Source organism: Dermacentor silvarum, chromosome 3 (genome assembly GCF_013339745.2).
Source record: "Dermacentor silvarum isolate Dsil-2018 chromosome 3, BIME_Dsil_1.4, whole genome shotgun sequence".
NCBI lineage: Eukaryota > Metazoa > Arthropoda > Arachnida > Ixodida > Ixodidae > Dermacentor > Dermacentor silvarum.
In genome coordinates this window covers 216,672,553-216,690,446 of record NC_051156.1, presented here as the reverse complement: position 1 = coordinate 216,690,446, position 17,894 = coordinate 216,672,553, and the positions used below count along the sequence as shown (strand labels likewise).

The 17,894-nt window shown below is 50.0% G+C and overlaps 1 protein-coding gene across 1 annotated transcript in view; it reads right to left on the bottom strand.

Moving 5' to 3' along the window:
• Positions 1–1,721: 1,721 nt before the first annotated feature.
• The window catches only part of LOC125944153 (uncharacterized), a 32,799-nt gene continuing 16,626 nt past the window's right edge, over positions 1,722–17,894 (bottom strand). The window contains exons 4-5 of the mRNA XM_049664316.1: positions 16,088–16,160; positions 1,722–1,949 (exon numbers count right to left, since the gene is read on the bottom strand). Of these exons, the coding sequence (XP_049520273.1) occupies positions 1,872–1,949; positions 16,088–16,160 (151 nt within the window). The 3' untranslated portion in view covers positions 1,722–1,871. The remainder of the gene's footprint in view (positions 1,950–16,087; positions 16,161–17,894) is intronic.

Sequence of the window (17,894 nt, the reverse complement as noted above, 5' to 3'; positions counted from 1 at the left end):
AAAGTGCAGATTTGTGACAGCACAGTTTGTCGGTACATATAAATAGAGCCATACATATAAATAGAGCCATACACATAAATAGAGCCCGCCTAGTATGTCATCGCATTTGCGCTGTGGCAGTGCTAAGGGAAGGCCACGCATAGCATTGAGGTCTCCCGAAGAGCAGCGTCCATACGAGTAGCGACGAAGAGAACAGAGACCACAATGTGAACCAGTGGTGTCGTGCTCGTGCTAGGGATGAACGTCGTGTTCAGGACGTTTAGTACTAGCGCCAAGTGCGGCAGGATGATGATGAATCTCGTGAAGCCAAAAACACGGCCAAGCGACGTAGGTACAATGCAATCAATCGTTTCAAGGGCGCAAATTCTAAATTTAAGAAGACATTTCTCGACGCAGAATTTGGATTTAGTTGCTCCGCGTGTGATCGACTGTAGTTCCAGGTTAAGTGCATTTCGCTTGTCTCTGGTCTCTTTGTAGGACGTACCGCCGCGGTGGCTCAATCAGCTAAGGGCGTTGCCCTGCTGAGCACGAGATCGCGGGATCGAATCCCGGCCGCGGCGGTCACATTTCGATGGAGGCGAAATGCAAAAAACGCCCGTGTGCTTGCGTTGTAGTGCACGTTAAAGAACCCCAGGTGGGTAAAATTCATCCGGAGCCCTCCACTACGGCGTGCCTCATAATCAGAACTGGTTTGGCACGTAAAACCCCAGAAAGGAGAAGAACACTCTTTGTAGGTGCACGAAGTAGTGGCGCAAGCCAAGTCGCAGGCCGTTGAAACGTCTTTGGCTAATAATTAGGTAAAGTGCGTGTGAATGTCGCCATGTGAATAATTTCAGGCAACGTCCCAATGAGTAATCGTTCTAAATGTCGTTTACAGCTTCGCTAGCCAACCATCTTCACAGCGTGGATTGGAGCCCAGCTTTTTTCGTTCAGTAAGCCATTTGACGGTTTCGCACCAAAACACCATAAAGGTTTACAAGTACTACAAGACTGTTATCAGGAGGGAAAATCTGTGCAACATAAAGGGCAGTACCTTGCTATTTGGGGCCCGAGCTGCCTGTCTGAGGAAAAACAAAACAAAACATGCCGGAGCAAATATTTGTGTTTGCATGTTTTACTGCATGTGTTTGATGCAGTAAAAAAGCCCGAAACCGAATGGACACGTCGTAATGGAACGTCAAGATATTCACCCAGCAAGGCCCGTAGGCAACGTCCACCTTCCAGTAGTGCTGGGATTCAAAGCGGATGGGAGCATTAACTGGTCAGCGGTTGGGATAAGCAAGAGGCAATTAGAGTATTGTGGAATGTAAAAGCAGGGAAGAGATTATAGAACTGGAATCGCTATAGGCAGAGATAATTGTATAATATAGAGATAGAGGCATTAGGTAAGAGAGAGATATCAGGAGAACTAGGCAAAATGCTAGACTGATATGCATGTGTATAACGCCAGATTAGCTCAAGGAGGCTAGGTGAGACTATTTGTCGCCACCACATTTCGAAGAGGATGCCAATAGAAATCATCATTATTATAATCATAGCCATCCTCATTATTATCATGGCGAGTTTCTGCACCGATTTAGAGATACAATTCCTCGTTTGATGGTACCTATAATTGCGAAGCGCGATCTTTCCACCGATGGTAAAACCTAATCCGGATGGTTGTCAGTTTGCCACACAGGCGTCTGTACCAAACCACCATTTTGTAGCTACTCACCTGTGCCATGGCCGAGACCCCCTGGAGGCCACCAGTGGCGCCAAGAGCGGCAAACAGTGTGCCTTTATACCCTCTTGTTATGATGACGGGTAGCATGGTGGTGGCGGGCCGGTTCATCGCACCAATGTAGTTATGAGGAGAGGGCGGCAGACCATTTCTACCCTGTGGTAACGTGAACACGTTCATGAAGTTGTTCATCAAGATACCGCAAGACGCCAGGTACGAGCAGCCGAACCTGCACGTGAAAGAATGTGGCTCTTTACTAGCCGACTGTTATGAATAGAAAAAAAAAAATGCCATCAGAAGATGAAGTGAAATGCAAGCTATCTTTGGGAACGTCCCGCCCTAGCAGCAGTACCGCTATAGAGTTTCCTATAAATGTTGCTACAGGGAACTGTGGCACTTTGATCGTATCAGCAACCGTGGGAATAAGGTGTAGTGCACGCTTGCGGCTCCGAGCGTTCTTGTCGCGTTATTCATTACGCTGGATCTTATTGGCTGAAACAGTTACACTTTATCAAGCAATACTTCACTAAACGACTGTAGGTTATAGGTTTTTCGCGCACATTCATAAACATTACGAATTTTTGCATTTATAACGCAACATTTTTTATGCCGAAAATGGTCAATTTGCAAAAGCCGCAAGGCCGTTTAAAGCAAGGAAGGACGAAGTTTAGGCAAATCCACGTAAAACCCATCATTTACACGCAGGCTGAAGCATGGTTTGCATTTTGTTTGAGGCTATGACATTCCGTATTATTCCGAGTTTACCGCGCGGCTGATTGGAGTCACGCAAGACAGCACCATGAAAGTGTGCTCTTGACCAAGGAGGTGAAATCCACTTTTCCAAGTCTCTGCAGACTGCTCTAAGTAGTTCCCTGAGAGTGGTACACATGAACCTAATTGCGATCGACCTCTCGCGGTACGATATGATGCCGACATCCCAGAGGTTTGAACCATACACACTCACGTATAAAACAACGCAGAAGAGCACCTTTTTTTTATGCTAGCTGAAAGCTTACTTCACGGGGCATCATGAAGCTTATGTTCTGTTTTTATTGAGCCTCTCGACCACTACCTTTACGCGGCACATTAATTACCAGTTTTATGCGTTAAGAACAAAAAAATTGTCTGTGCAAACAAGAAAAATGAAAACAAAATTAAGTAAGAAAATTTACGTAGAATCTTCTCAGGGAGTTCGTAGTAACGAGGTGGTAGTAACGAGGTGGAATTTGTAGTAACGAGATGGTGTTGAGTGCTCGCAATCAACACTGCTGGTAATCCTAGCACTGCTCAGCGGCTGCGGTCGTCATGGCGCCATTACAGTAAATGCGACAGCGCTGCGGCGACATGAACTGCGGTGGAAGGCGGCGCATCGTGAACTGATGAGGCAAGCAAACTACTGCAGGTGGCGGAGCCAGGTGCGCTGATGACGTTCCCAACCGAAGCCACGGCTGCTCCACACTTCTGGCTTACTATATTAAGATACAATTTGAAAAAAAAAAGAAAACAGCAGTTGACAACAAAGGCACACGGACCGCGAGGCGTTGTGTTACTCCGCCAGCCAATCACAGAAGCAAACAAAATCGTCGTCATGCGACCTTTTAAAATGGCGTCGTACTTGATACGACTGTACTTGTCATACTTGCACGTTCCACTATAATAGACGAGTGAAAACGTATTAAATTACGCACTTATAATTGTTTTTTTTATTTGCAGTTACCGCCTTATTTAGGTAACAGAGAAAGCTTGAAGTACGAACTATTTGCAGCCTCGCAGGAGGAAGAGTGGCTGGTGGTTATCAGGGCGTGGGCGGGGCTTCACTGCAGACTTAAGTTTTATCCGACAATATGTGCCTAGTGCGTGTCTGATTGCACACGTCACGTAGTCGGAGACGCGCTCGTGCCACTGCTCGCGCGTTCGCCCTCGTCTTCTTCCACTGCTGGCGAACTTGAAAGCGATCGTCTTACGCGGAGGACGGACGGACGCTCGGACAGTTTTTTTTTTTTTTCGTTGGGTAACCATAGAAATGCTTACGCATAAAAAAAGAAAGTCAGTCAGCCCGTTCCCCTGTCGAGGGAATGCGGGTAAGCGAAGCTTGTCGTGTGTTTCTTCGGTGCTCCTCCGAACGAATTGCACTGACGAGTACCACGTTGTGCTCGAACCACAAGTGGTCATACGCACTGATGCCGGCTCCGAAGTTCCGGTTGAGAAACTCGCGTTGAAACCTGGCCTTCGCACGGGGGAAGTTGGCGCTAGCGTTGCTGAGGCGTGCACCACCGTTGTCGGGTTCCTGGAGGGCTAGGCGACGCCGACGTTTGGCCTCAACATCACGCTCCCTCCACTATGGGTCCGTGGCTCTTCGCTGGCGTTTCGCCTAGGCGTCGGAAGCCCTCCCGCTAAAATCAGCACGTCGACGACGAGCCCTTTCTCGAGCGCGTTCATTCTGGATGGATTTTCATGAACTTTCTTCAAAATTAAATCTGTCCGTTACGTAATACAACGAATGGCTCACACCCCCTTAAGCAGTGGCTCACACCCCCGTAAACGCGGCCTCAATATAACGACGACAGAAGAGAAGTGATATTCTACGCTGAAATGATAAGCGGCAACGCAGCCAGCTTTAGAAGTAGACGACGACGAACGCGGGAGCCATGGCACAAGCGCGTGCCGACCACCTACATGTGCACCTCTGAGAGCAGCAGGTGTTTATTGCGATAGCAATTATATGGACACTCCAAAGCGGATTTCTGCCGTCGCTGTCGCCGTCGCCGTGAGGTTCCGTATGACGTCAACGGCAATGAAATCGTCGCCGCGCGCCGGACGCTGTATGTGCGAGTGAAAGGGCACGACGGACGTGCGCTTCCACGGGGAGCGAACGCACGTCGAAGAGCAAATGCGCGTTCTGCGCCATGCTCCCCGAAGGGCTGCAAAATTAAGCGTCTCTTTCCTCCTTTCCATATATAGAGAGCAAACGCGACCTTTTCCGTCGCGCAAAAGGCTGTGGGGGGACGAGAGGGAGAGAGAGAGGGGAGGCGACGTTTAGCTGCGGTACCAAATGCGCTGCTGCATGTCCAAGTTGAGAGAACGCGGATGGCGCCGAGTAGGTCGGACGCGCTCCGATCGGCTCCTGCTTTATCTCGATCTCTTGAAGGTTTATGAAGTGGTTGCCCGTGAACTGTGAGTGCATTATTTCAGTGAAGTGCTGCCGAACACGTGGATACCATTTTTTTGAGGTGGGTGAACTTTCTGAGAATTTATCGCCGATCTTGTGCCGACCAAGCCGAACTGAGTGCTAACACTAACTCTAAACGCAACGGCGCCAGTCGCGGCGAGACGCTGGGCCTGCTGCCGCTGGCCTGCGTTAGCCTGTAGGCGCTAGTTCACCGCTTTTTCTGCGATGGATAGTCAGGACGATGGGGACGATTTAGCCCCCGAAGGTTTTGGGAAAGATTCTGGCTGGATAACGGTCGCCAAGCGGCGCGTTTGCAAGAACGCTGCCGCGCGTCTTTGCGCCAACTCGTCCACGGCCCACCCTGACGGCCAAGATACGCTGCCGAGCCGAAATAGATACAAAGATGCTAAAAGCAAGATTCTCCGGGGCAGCAAGATGCCACCACTACCAAAGGACGAAATGAAGATTGTGGTCAGACCCAGAGGCGGACTGAGTATTACCAAGGCAGGCCCCACAGTGGTCGCAGAAGCCATATGGGCTGCAACGGGTATCAGTACGACGGAAAGAGAATGGGACACTATGTGCCCCAATCCGATGCAAAATGTGATGGTGATCAGCACATCTAGCCACGAACACGCGGTTTGTTACACCGCTGTGGAGAACATTACAGTCGCCGGGCAACAGCATGAGGTGAACGCGTATGTTGCTGCGCCGCACGCCACGTGCAAGGGGGTAATTCGGCGCATCGCAATCGAGGACAGACCTGAGGTAATTGACCGGAAGATCGTCAACCGGAGAAATCCACTCGCGCTAGGTGCCAAAAGAATCAAGGATACTGGAACTGTGGTGGTGCTGTTCGAGGGTTACAAGGTCCCAAATTACGTTGCATATGGGGGCACTCTGATCAGATGCACGCTTTTCCGCAAACAGATGGATGTTTGTTACACCTGTGGACGCCTTGGACACCGCTCCGATGTCTGCCCGTCACCAGAGGAAGTGGTATGCAGGGGATGCGGAGTAACTAATCCCGATGAACAACACAGCTGCGATCCAAAATGCAAGTTATGCGGCGAGGCCCACCTCACCGCAGCTAAGGAATGCAAGAAACGCTTCCAGATGCCGTACGTGGTTCGACGCAGAAGAGGAGAACGCGCTCGCAACGCTGAGCAGGAGGAAAGAAGCAAGCCATCACCACCCTTCAAGGATGATCAACACTTTCCAGCTATCTCCGGTGAAAGGCACCCACGCTCTCAAGAACTGGACTCATCGGCCCCATCCGGCACCCGAGGCCGTTCCCGATCCAGAGGGCGATCCAGATCCCGGGGACGCTCCATATCCCGGGGGCGCTCCAGATCCAGAGGACGGACAGCGTCCAGAGGGACGAGAATCCGCATCAATTCCGGAAGCCGCATTAGGCCTGACAGCCGCACCAGGTCCAGTTCCAGACCCAGAGGGAACCAGACTGGAGCGGTTCCTGGATCGGCGGGAGCGACCACCTGGGCTGATATTATCCGTGGACGACAGGCAGAGGTGAGGTCGGGGGCATCCTCGGAGCATGCGACAGGAAGCGCGCATAAAATAGCACAACTTGAACGCGAGAATGCTAATATGAGGGAAGTTATTAAAAAGCTTACGTCCGAAATCGCGGAGATCAAACACGCGAGAGGAACGCGTCCTCCGCCTGCGTCCGCTCCGTTGGAAACACCCCAACCTATGGAGGTGCCCATAGCGGAGGGCGAACATGATGAGGCGAGACCCTCTAAGAAACGAGCAGTGGTTCATGAGCACGATAGTCTTCCGGGACGCGTAAAGTCAGAAATTCGCGAAATGTTTTCAGCGCTCAGCGACAGTGTAAGGCAACTGGCGGAGAAGGTCTCCCAGATACAAAGTGAGATGGCCTTTCAAGCTCAAAGCATGAACAAACGGGTATCGAAATTAGAATGTTTCCTAGAGAACGTGATGTTGCCAATCTCTGGTCATAGTGTCAATGTCGTACCACATATTACCATTAGGCCCCCTGTAACTAGCGACAATCCATCCGCAGAAAATGGGGGCAAAGGTAGAGAGCAACAAGATGGCGGTCTCAAATGATTTTTTTCGCATTTGGCAATGGAACTGCAGGGGCTTTCTTAAGAAGCAAGCGCCTCTGCAGCAGTACATTCGCAGCAATCCTGAAAAACCGCATGTAATCCTGATTCAAGAGACCCTGTCTGCTGAAGTGAATTTATCGGGATATCAATCGATTATCGGTCCAACTGGGGGGAGAGGTGTATGCACCCTTGTAAGTCGTAAGCTCACGTACATCACTCACGACCTCGGAATGGCCACCTGTAAGGCGGAGCATGTGATGATAGAGATCATACCAGGCCAATTGAGACGCGGCAGCGTTTTCATTCTTAACGTGTATAGTAGCCCCAATGACCTTCGCCAGCGTTTCAAAGCGATTCTAAGGAAGGCAATCAACCTCGCAGGAACTAATCCTTTGGTGATAGCCGGAGACTTCAATGCCCCGCACTACACGTGGGGCTACATGTACAACACGGTCAAGGGAAAGGAGTTATGGCAGAATGCTACAGACTTGGACCTTACGCTCGTCACTGACAAGTCTTTCCCGACCAGATTGGGAACATCTTCCTGCAGGGACTCGACTCCGGATTTAACGTTCGTCAAGAATTTGTCTAAGGCGCAATGGACTAATACAGCTGTTGATCTTGGCAGCGATCATTATATCCTTGCTACACACTTTCCGACAACCCCCAAGAGGCAGAAGGAGTTCTTCTTCACGGATTGGGACAAGTTCCGCAAGATAAGGAATGAGCGCCCACCTCCAATCACCAGACTGAGCCTTGAGCAGTGGATGGACCAGATCAGGGAAGATATCAAGAGTAACACTCACAACATATGCACGGATCTTCCCGTGGAAAAGATGGATAGTCGCCTCGCCCATCTACTAGAGGCTAAGCAGTCACTCCTCAATCGATGGAAGGGCCAAAGGCTAAATCGTAGACTACGCAAAAAGATTGCTGAACTCAACAGAACCATCGAGGAGTACTGTCACACCCTCTCAAAGCAACAATGGGACGAGGTGTGCAACTCGGTTGATGGTCAAATGCGGAACGGTCGAAACTGGAATCTTTTAAAGCATCTTCTGGACGACACCAACACAAGGTCCAATCAGCAGCATGTGATGGCAAAGCTTCTGCATACAGCCACACGAGTCAAGACCACTGAGGAAGTCCTGAACAGCCTGGTGGAGAAGTACCTCCCCGTTGGTCCCCGGCAAGAGACATCGGTCGCCTACGCAGACTACCTTGGGCCACCCAACTCCGACCTGGATGCAGACATCAGCACAGAAGAGGTTAGGAGGGCGCTACATGAGCTTAATAGCAAGTCTGCCCCTGGTCCCGACGGCATCACAAACAGGACTCTCCGAAACCTGGACGATCACTCGATAGAATACCTGACAGAAGTCATCAACGAGGCATGGAAGGAAGGCAAGGTTCCGGAAGCATGGAAGCAGGCGCTTAGAGTACTCATCCCCAAACCTGGCAAGTCATCAAGCCTGGACAACTTACGACCAATATCGCTCACATCCTGCGTTGGCAAGGTCGCGGAGCATGTCATACTCAACAGGCTCACTTGGTTCATCGAACACGAGGAACTCTACCCCCACACGATGATTGGCTTCAGGGCAGGTCTGTCCACACAGGACGCCATGAAGCTCATCAAGTGTCAGATAATCGACAATGACACGCGGGACACTCGGGCCATCCTTGGATTAGATTTGGAGAAGGCTTTCGATAAGATATCCCATCCATTTATACTGCAATCTATATCCGAACTTGGTCTGGGAGTAAGATTCCATGATTACGTCCGGTCATTTTTGCACCGAAGAAGGGCGACTCTCCGCGCAGGAGACATGATGGCGGAAGAGGTGGAGCTTGGAACAAGGGGCACTCCACAGGGCTCCGTGATCTCGCCGACTTTGTTTAACCTGACCATGATCGGCCTTTCCAGGACACTCTCACGAGTCGAGGGCATCAGGCATACCATTTATGCGGATGACATTACCATTTGGTGTGTTGGAGGAAGTGACGGACAGGTTGAGAGTGCGTTACAGGAGGCCATCGAAATCACGGAGAACTATCTTCGACCCACGGGATTGAACTGTTCGGCTAAGAAGTCGGAGCTTTTACTCTATCGCCCCATAAGAAGAGGTCGCAAGCCCATGGGCTGGATACCATTGTCTGACAGCACCATTTCTCTTCGCACGGGCAAGGGAGACAAGATTCCTAGGGTCGACGCAATAAGAATACTCGGCATGGTAGTGGAATCTACTGGCTCTAACGCGCAAACGATAAGCAAGCTCACGACCAAGACGGAGAACGCAGTACGTCTCATCCGAAGGGTGGCTAACCGCCATCATGGCCTTAAAGAAGACAATCTGTTACGGTTGATTAATGCCTTTGTGCTTTGCCACTTTGCCTACGTGGCGGCTATGCACCGATGGCAAAGAGCAGAGAGGAACAAACTAAACACGTTGCTCAGGAAGATAACAAAGCGAGCCCTGGGTATACCGATCTTCACCAACACCAATCGTCTCCTCCAGCTAGGCGTCCACAACACTCTAGAGGAGATTGCAGAGGCTCAGGAAAGAGCGCAACTTGCCAGACTCTCCACGACCGCCGCCGGTAGGAGGATATTACAAGAGCTCGGCTACCCACCATCTGCAGAGGCACCAAGAAAATGCCAGTTACCACGGGACATACGAGATTTGATCTCCGTATCGCCGATACCAAGAAATGTACATCCTGACTATAACAAGGATAGAAGGAAAGCAAGAGCTTCCACCATACTCAAACAGATCCAGGCAGAGGGGCGTAGAGCCTGCTTTGTTGACGCGGCTGCATATAGGAAGGGGTGCTCCTTTTCTGCGGTAGTGGTGGATTCCAAACAGCGACTCACGAACTGTGCATCTGTACGAACTGGAGATCCGGCGATAGCCGAGCAGGTGGCTATTGCCTTGGCGATGCTTGATGACAGCAGCGACGTCATCTACAGTGACTCACGGTTGGCCATTAGGGCATTTCAATGTGGAGTGATCTCAGAACAGGCCTTTGGGCTGCTTCGTAAGGCAGGTCCGGATAGAATCAAGCATCACTTGCTTACTTGGTTCCCAGCCCACGTTGGGCACATGGTGGGTGTCCCCACGAACCTCAATGAGACGGCCCACGCTGCCGCGCGCGCACTGACTGACCGCGCTGGCGCTGTAACGGCCGAGGAGAGAGTTACGGATGGTAGGGACGCGCCCGCCACTTATAATGAACTTATTAAACACTTCTATCTTTCGCGGCGACAATACCCTCCTCCACACCCCAAGCTCACCAGGCCTCAGGCACTGACATTCAGACTTTTGCAGACAGAGACCTATCCCAATCTGTTCACGTTACATGCGATATATCCTGAGATTCACACTGATGATGCGTGCCCTGCTTGCGGGAATAGATCAACACTTTCGCACATGCTCTGGGGATGTATCTTCATAGCAAGCCCTGACCTCAGCTCAGCTAGGTGGGAGGCGGCTCTCCGCAGCCCACTCCTGGCTGAGCAACGTTGGGCTGTCCAGCAGGCCCACGATGCGGCCGGCAGGCTAGGCCTGTCGGTCCCGACGTGGGAGCGGCCCGCGACGTGCTAATACACGTTCTGCAGGACTGAAACAATAAAAGTTATTCAATCAATCAATGTCCAAGTTGATACAGCTGATAGAACTACTATCCTTACTCCGTATAGCTCTCTACTAATTTGCTATCGCAATTGATGCTTCGCCTTTCGCGTGAAACGGCGACAATTTTTTTAGCGTTACATTGCTGGCACAGGCTAAAAAAATTAAATTATGGGGTTTTACGTGCCAAAACCACGATAGGATTATGAGGCACGCCGTAGTGGGGGACTCCGGAAATTTGGACCACCTGGGGTTCGTTAACGTGCACCCAAATCTAAGTACACGGGTGTTTTTCGCATTTTGCCCCCATCAAAATGCGGCCGCTGTGGCAGGGATTCGATCCCGCGACCTCGTGCTCAGCAGCCCAACACCGTAGCCACTGAGCAACCACGGCGGGTGCTGGCGCAGGCTAGCGTATATGCAAGCTTCGCTTGAAAAACTAACTGCATATTAGAACCTCATACGCGCAATACTGCTAAGCTGTAGTAAAGGTTGCATACACACATGACAATGCTTCAATGACCGAGCCACGCAACACCGATACGCATATAGGGGCATAAGTCATTTTGCAGTTCACTAAGTTCATAAAAAATACGAAAATAAGAGAAACAAGGCGTATTCGTAGAAGCAATTTCCAGGAGTGTAATACTGCATAATATTGGCTTTGAGCTGCTGAGCTCGAGGTCGCGGGTTCGGCGACGGCGGTCGCATTCCGATGGGGCGGAATGCAAGAACACGCTCGTGTACCGTGCATTGGCTACACGTTAAAGAACCCCCGGTGGCCAACATTATCCCGGAGTCCTTCACTATACCGCGTGCCTCGTAATCAGACCCTACAGATGTGGCAGGTAAAATCCCCCAATTTATATTTCATGTTTTTTTTTATTTTTTTGCTGAACACGACGTCGCGGGTTCGATACTCCCCCGCGAAGGCCACATTACGATCGGGGAGACGCAAGTGTACTTTAGATACGCAACAAGTACACGTTGAAGAGCCGCAAAAATCTTGTACTTTGATTTTGATTTAAGCACGCACGCACGCAACGAGAGAGAGAGAGAGAGAGAATAAGGGAAATCGAGGGGCTCGATTTTTGGTAACCATGACCACATATATAGCCAATAGACAATGAAGCCAAGGAAGGACAGCATCGGGGAAATTAGCTGTGGTTGAAATTGAAATGTAGAATATAATATGGAAAAAGGAAACGAAAGTGCGTATGCTACCACTGACATCAAGGCTGTCAGATTCGAGACCCTCGCTATGAATGAACGAGAGAGAAAAGAGAGAAACAATTGGTATAGTGCAACGCACGCGTTAAAGCGGAGGTTGCGGGTTCCGTTACCACCGGCTTCAAGTTATCTTTTCGTCCGCCTTTCATTTCCCTTTTCTTTATTATTTTCTAGATTTCAGTTTCAACCACAGCTAATTTCCCCGATGCTATCCTTGGCTTCATTGTCTGTTGGCCATAGATACATTTGATAGTCGGCGCTCCGCCCTGCTTCGGGGCAGAAAGCCATATCATAGTTTGAGTAAAGCGTGTTCGATTCCCACCGGTGGCGGCCCCATTCCTCTAAGTTTAAAACGCATAAACGCTCGTTTAATTAGTTTGGGTAACGGTTTAAAAAAAACACATCACCGAAATCCCTCCACGAAGGCGCCTGTCACAGCCTCTGTATTGCTTCAATGACTCGGTCGATCGATTGATTCATTGATCCAGCAATATCGACTGACGAATGAACAAATTGTAGCTGGCCACTTACTCCGAATTGAGACTCATAACGATGGACAGCGCGTTGCCCTCTGAATCTCGCACAGCCAGGTAAGCACCGCCGCCGTCATCATAGTCGATGCTGCCTGTCGGCTTGTACGCGGCAAGGTCTTTGAGGGCAGCCTTCGGGTTGAAGCCGGCGTAGAAAGCGCGCTGCACTTCCAACGCGAAGCTGTGTTGTAGCTGCGAATCGTCGGACAAGGCACGTTGCGTGTGACTTCGCGGTGCCCGTTTGCGGCGCAGTTATTGCGGCGTACGCTATCGCGATGTGCTACAAGATTGTTCTAACGCGATAGTCACGGAAAATCTAGTGTCTGTGTAGGCGGCGTTGTCCGTTGGAGAAAATTATATTTAGGTATATGTATATGCCATGCCTTGCTATATGACACGCGCTATATGCGGGTTATATATTGCCACACCATTCTATCCCTAAAGTTGCTCATACCTTGTCTTATATTCTTGACAAAGTTATTCCTCGGAAGTTTGAGAATGACAGCCCGCAAGGAAATGTCATCAAACAAAACACCGACAGCGCATGTCTTTTATGTTATATCTTCTCAGATTGAAGTATTAGAAGTGCGAAACAATAACAGAAACCTGGAAATGGTGTAATATTTTTGACGCGGCTCCGCACTACCCTTCCGGATCGGCCCACGCAAGAGGCGGCGTTTCTACCAGAAAGCCCGCCTTCGTGCATAGCGTTCGCCCCCAACGTTTCCCGGCAAACATTACGGTTACATAAGCTGCAGTTGCCGTGAAGCGTGAGAAGCAGTCAGGGATCTTTGGGTGCCCTCGCGTTCCACTCTTAAAAGGCGAAGCTTAAGCGTCCTCCAAGTTTTGTACGCGCACGGATGTTGCGAGGAAAAGACAACCCTCCGCTACACCTTCATTGCACGTGGCGGCCACTGTGAAACAGCGACGATTGTTCCAGTACAAATGTACACTGCGGAATGTTTGCCATTGCGAGGAGGAAGGTGGAGTGAAGGACGAGAAGATGACTGATAATACAGTGCCTAGAATATACTGCACGCTCCTAAGGAACCTTCACACACAGGCTCCCGCACCCCCGCTCCCTTCTATCAGAACAGGTAATCAGAACTTCATTCTATACAACGTACAGGAACATCCCATGCGGCGAGAAAAACTCCCGGCTTCCAATAAAGAAGTACTAGACTTTAGTTATGCAGTCCTCTGGCCTACATAGTGAGGCAAAATCACGAGACACGCGTCTGTTACTAAATAAATCGAGTCGACAAACACCGTAGGAATGCCTTCTGCGCCGTGATTAGTTTGTGCCTGATATGATTTACCATGAGTGCTCGGACGTGCGACAGCGTGTGAAACATGTTCTTCTAAGGGCGTTCCCGCGCAACGCCGACACTGCACTTTGCGCTACCCCCACAACACAAACCCCCTTTGGCAGGCACCGTATCCCAGCCTAGGGTCCCCGTATATATCATATAGGTGCTCCTATAGAGTTCCCGAGCGAGTGAATCCCAGCTCGCGGCACACTGTCATTATAATCTCGGACGGGAATATCCGTCAACGTAAGAAAAGACGTTGATCGTCGCTTTAGCCTACGCCGAAGAGGATGAAGGGGAAAGCCTGCGCGGTGACGAGACATTCGTTAAATTACTTGACATTCTCATACGAATGCGTTGTTACTTCCTATTGTTTCTCCCACCATAAGTAGTGAGTTCGACTCGCCCCAAAGGTCGTGGGTTCGAGTGCCTTAATTTAGTTTATCTTGACTAACTGTTGCTTAAGTAACACCAAATTCTGGTGCCACCGAAATTCCCGCGCTGTAAAATTTTCGACCCATGACCTATTTAAGGCTTTCGCCTTAACAAGAAATTCCGCCAGAACCCATCTCACGGTGACTGTCAACGTTAAATGTGATTAGCTTGTAGCAATGTAATGACATATCGTATTGCTGAGGACACCTGTAATTATAATCTGTAGTGGGGAAAGCAGACGGGAAATGCTAATTGCATCGGCAGACCCACGCGCCCCAGCGGTATTACATATAGCGTCTACACCTTCGAACTACTTCCCAAAGAAAGCTTCACTAAACGCGGCCCCCCTACCGCATCCAGATTTGGTCCTTTGACCCTGTAGAATTGGGGTTCAGCATATGTGACTCCGAATGAACTACAGAGCGATTCCATAGGGAGTGTATTTCAGGTGTAAAACTTTAGTATAAAGTACGAATCACTTTAGGGGCCCGGGCTGTCGGCGTCCGTCGTGCGTGATCTGTCGTGATCACGCTCAAACACAAGTGCTCAAAACAGGGTCAACACAATTGCAGAATTGATCAAAACCGCTTCAAAATAAACTAACATGATTAAGAATAATTGAAAAGACAGGAATAATCAAGCATGAAGTGCATTAATTAGCAGAAACTTGGTAAAATCGGTTCCGAAACGCTGTACTGGTACCAGCGCAGCTCAAGAGAGGGCGCCACCACCCCACAAGCACTCGATTGCTCCTCCCTCCAGTGCTACTCCAGCACTGGCGCATCACTGCTTCGCACTTCCCCAGATTTCACGTTAGCGGAGCTGCATTAGCGCTCGATTTGAGCAGAATTAGAGCTACATTAATTTATTTTCATCGCCATAGAAGAGAGCGTGTTCTCAACTTTATAAGTCGTACATGAACCTGTGGAGTGCACTCGCGGCAATTCGCTAGAGATTAGAAAGACAGATAGCGATACTAAAGTGGGGGAAGTCGACTAAAAATGCTATTATCAAAACGGGACAAAACACGGCAAATTTCGAGATTTTAACTGTTGCAGTAAGACTACCGTGAGTAAAAGGGAAAATTTCGATAACTGACGTGGCGGTGGCGCCGTTACTGTGCCGGGGTAAGCTACCACTGTCCCGATACTCTGGCCTCCATAATCACGTGGCGTGGTAGCAGGGTCGCGAAAAAAACATCTCGAATCCATGGCGATGAAAAACTTCGAAGATGAATTCTTCGGAGATGATTGGCGACGTTAACGCGACTAGCACACTATTCAATGATAGGCGTGCAATTGGTGTAAATGGTGCACTGGTTATGGGCCATTACACACACACACACACACACACACACACACACACACACACACACACACACACACACACACACACACACACACACACACACACACACACACACACACACACACACACACACACACACACACGCACACGCACACACGCACACACGCACACACGCGCACACGCGCACACGCGCACACGCGCACACACGCGCACACACGCGCACACGCGCACACGCGCACACGCGCACACACACACACACACACACACACACACACACACACACACACACACACACACGCACGCACGCACGCACGCACACACACACACACACACACACACACACACACACACACACACACACACACACACACACACACACACACACACACACACACACACACACACACACAGACAGCTGATACATACCGCAAGCTGGATGAAGTTCCCAAATAATGCTAATCGTATTAAAGAGGCACAGCTACAAAGCTTAATTCGCGCGCTCTTTTATCGATTAGGTGGGGAAGTCAGCGATGGGGTGGCAGCGGCAGCATTTATTCCCCTCCTCCGCCTTAACATTCAAAAACTGCTTTGTGTAAAAGTTCCGCAACAAGACGCCATTTCGTGAGCCTTGTTGAATGGACCATTTACGCACTGCGCACTTACCGATGTTTTGCTTTTTAACGAGTCACCGAGATCGGCCTTTCTTGCATAGGTGAACTTCAGGTACTCCACGAAGCTAATCATGCGAGAAATTCAGTCGTATATGTCACTTAGTTGCGCGATAGTGGGCAGATGATTGCTTCGAACAAAGACTATAAACCCTTCATCACTTCAGAAATAACGAACCGACGTAAAGATTAGAGTTGGGCATGTGCCACACTTCAGAGTCCGGTTCTAGCCCGGTGCCTACGACAAAGGGCGCTTGCAATTAAGCCCGACGCTCAAGGACAGCGAGCCTAACCGGTGCGGACTATATAGCTATAACTACGCATGAACAGGGTGGATATCTTGGCATTTCATTACAACGTGCTAAGTCGTTTCTGGACTTTTGCTGCAGCAGACACATGCCTCATTCTGCTGGGAACATTTGCTCCGGTAGTTTTTGTCCTCAGGCAACTAGCTCGAGCCTCAAATAGCAAGGCACTGCCCTGTGTGTTATTCCGCAGTTTTTGTGTCCTGATATATTTTTTGCTGTAATTGTAAATCTACATGAACATTATTGTTTCCATTCTTTGAAGCCAATTTACAATCCCTGTTGATTCATGCGCTTTATTTTGATGCGAAAGCGTCCAATGGCTCATTGAGCGAAAATGGCATCTGTCCTCTGCAGCAGCGACAATGAAGATGCATTCCCATTGGCTGCGATGCCACGTCACGAGGACGCCTTGACGGAGCAGAGCCGGCGAAAGAGAACACCTGCTGCGGAGTTAGCGCGTCAGGTGTTGCGTGAGGGGAGAGGGCGTCGCCGCCATGCCACGTCACTCTTGCTCTCGGTAGCCTGTGTTATTCGCGCGAGCTCTTGCCTGCGTTATAGTGCCTAGAATATACTGTACCTGCGTTCTAACTGCACCTCGGTAAAGCCAAATCTAAACGCGCCAAGCGTCTCAGCGTATTCGCTTGTCCGCGAGGAGTTCATAACTCGAAGGACCGCTCAGCGGCGTTCAATGGGACATTAATGATTTAGTATTCGCAGCTCATAAGTGCTTAGGTGTTCTCGATTTTTTTCTTTCTTTTTTTTGTGACTACGGGTTATCTATTCGTACTTTCAATTACCCTGCACTTAGTTGCTAACTAACCACCCATTTCTCCTCATCCATGTTCCCCTGTCTTTCTGCATACCTTATTTTGTTCTGCGCCTCTCTGAATTCAAAAAAGGTCCAACCCATGTCATCGCGAACTGCCTAACTTGTGGTTTCACCGTGGGCCCCCAGTGGCAATTGCGTCACCGGCCTGTAATAACTTTCAACCCGAAGAGTTTTCAGATCATAATCCCAAAATGGCATTCATGAGCGTTAGCGCTGGCCCCATTATTTTTTTTCCAAATTATTTGCACCACCTAATATTTTTTGTAGCCGCGAAGTGATTTCTTTCATTATTGCCACATTCCCCTACCCCTTTATTCTCAGATTTTTTACAGCGAAGCTGTTAAGGGCTCAGTCTCCGATGGTCGTGTCCGCGTGTAGAAAAAAACAACTCTCATTGGCCGTATGCTGTATGTGCGAGTGAAAGCGCGCGAGGGACGCGTGATTTCACGGGGAGCGAACGCACGGCGGAGAGTAAACGCGATTTCTTCCGTCGCGCGAAAGGCCGTGGAGGAACGGGAGGGAGGGAGGGGAGACGACGTTTAGCTGCGGCCCCAAATGCGCATCTTGCGACCGGGCGCAAGGGGAACTGGCGACTCAATCACCCACGCGAAAGGAGGAAAGTGGGAAGGCAGCGCGGGAGGGAGGGAGTGCGGCTTTTGCTCTGC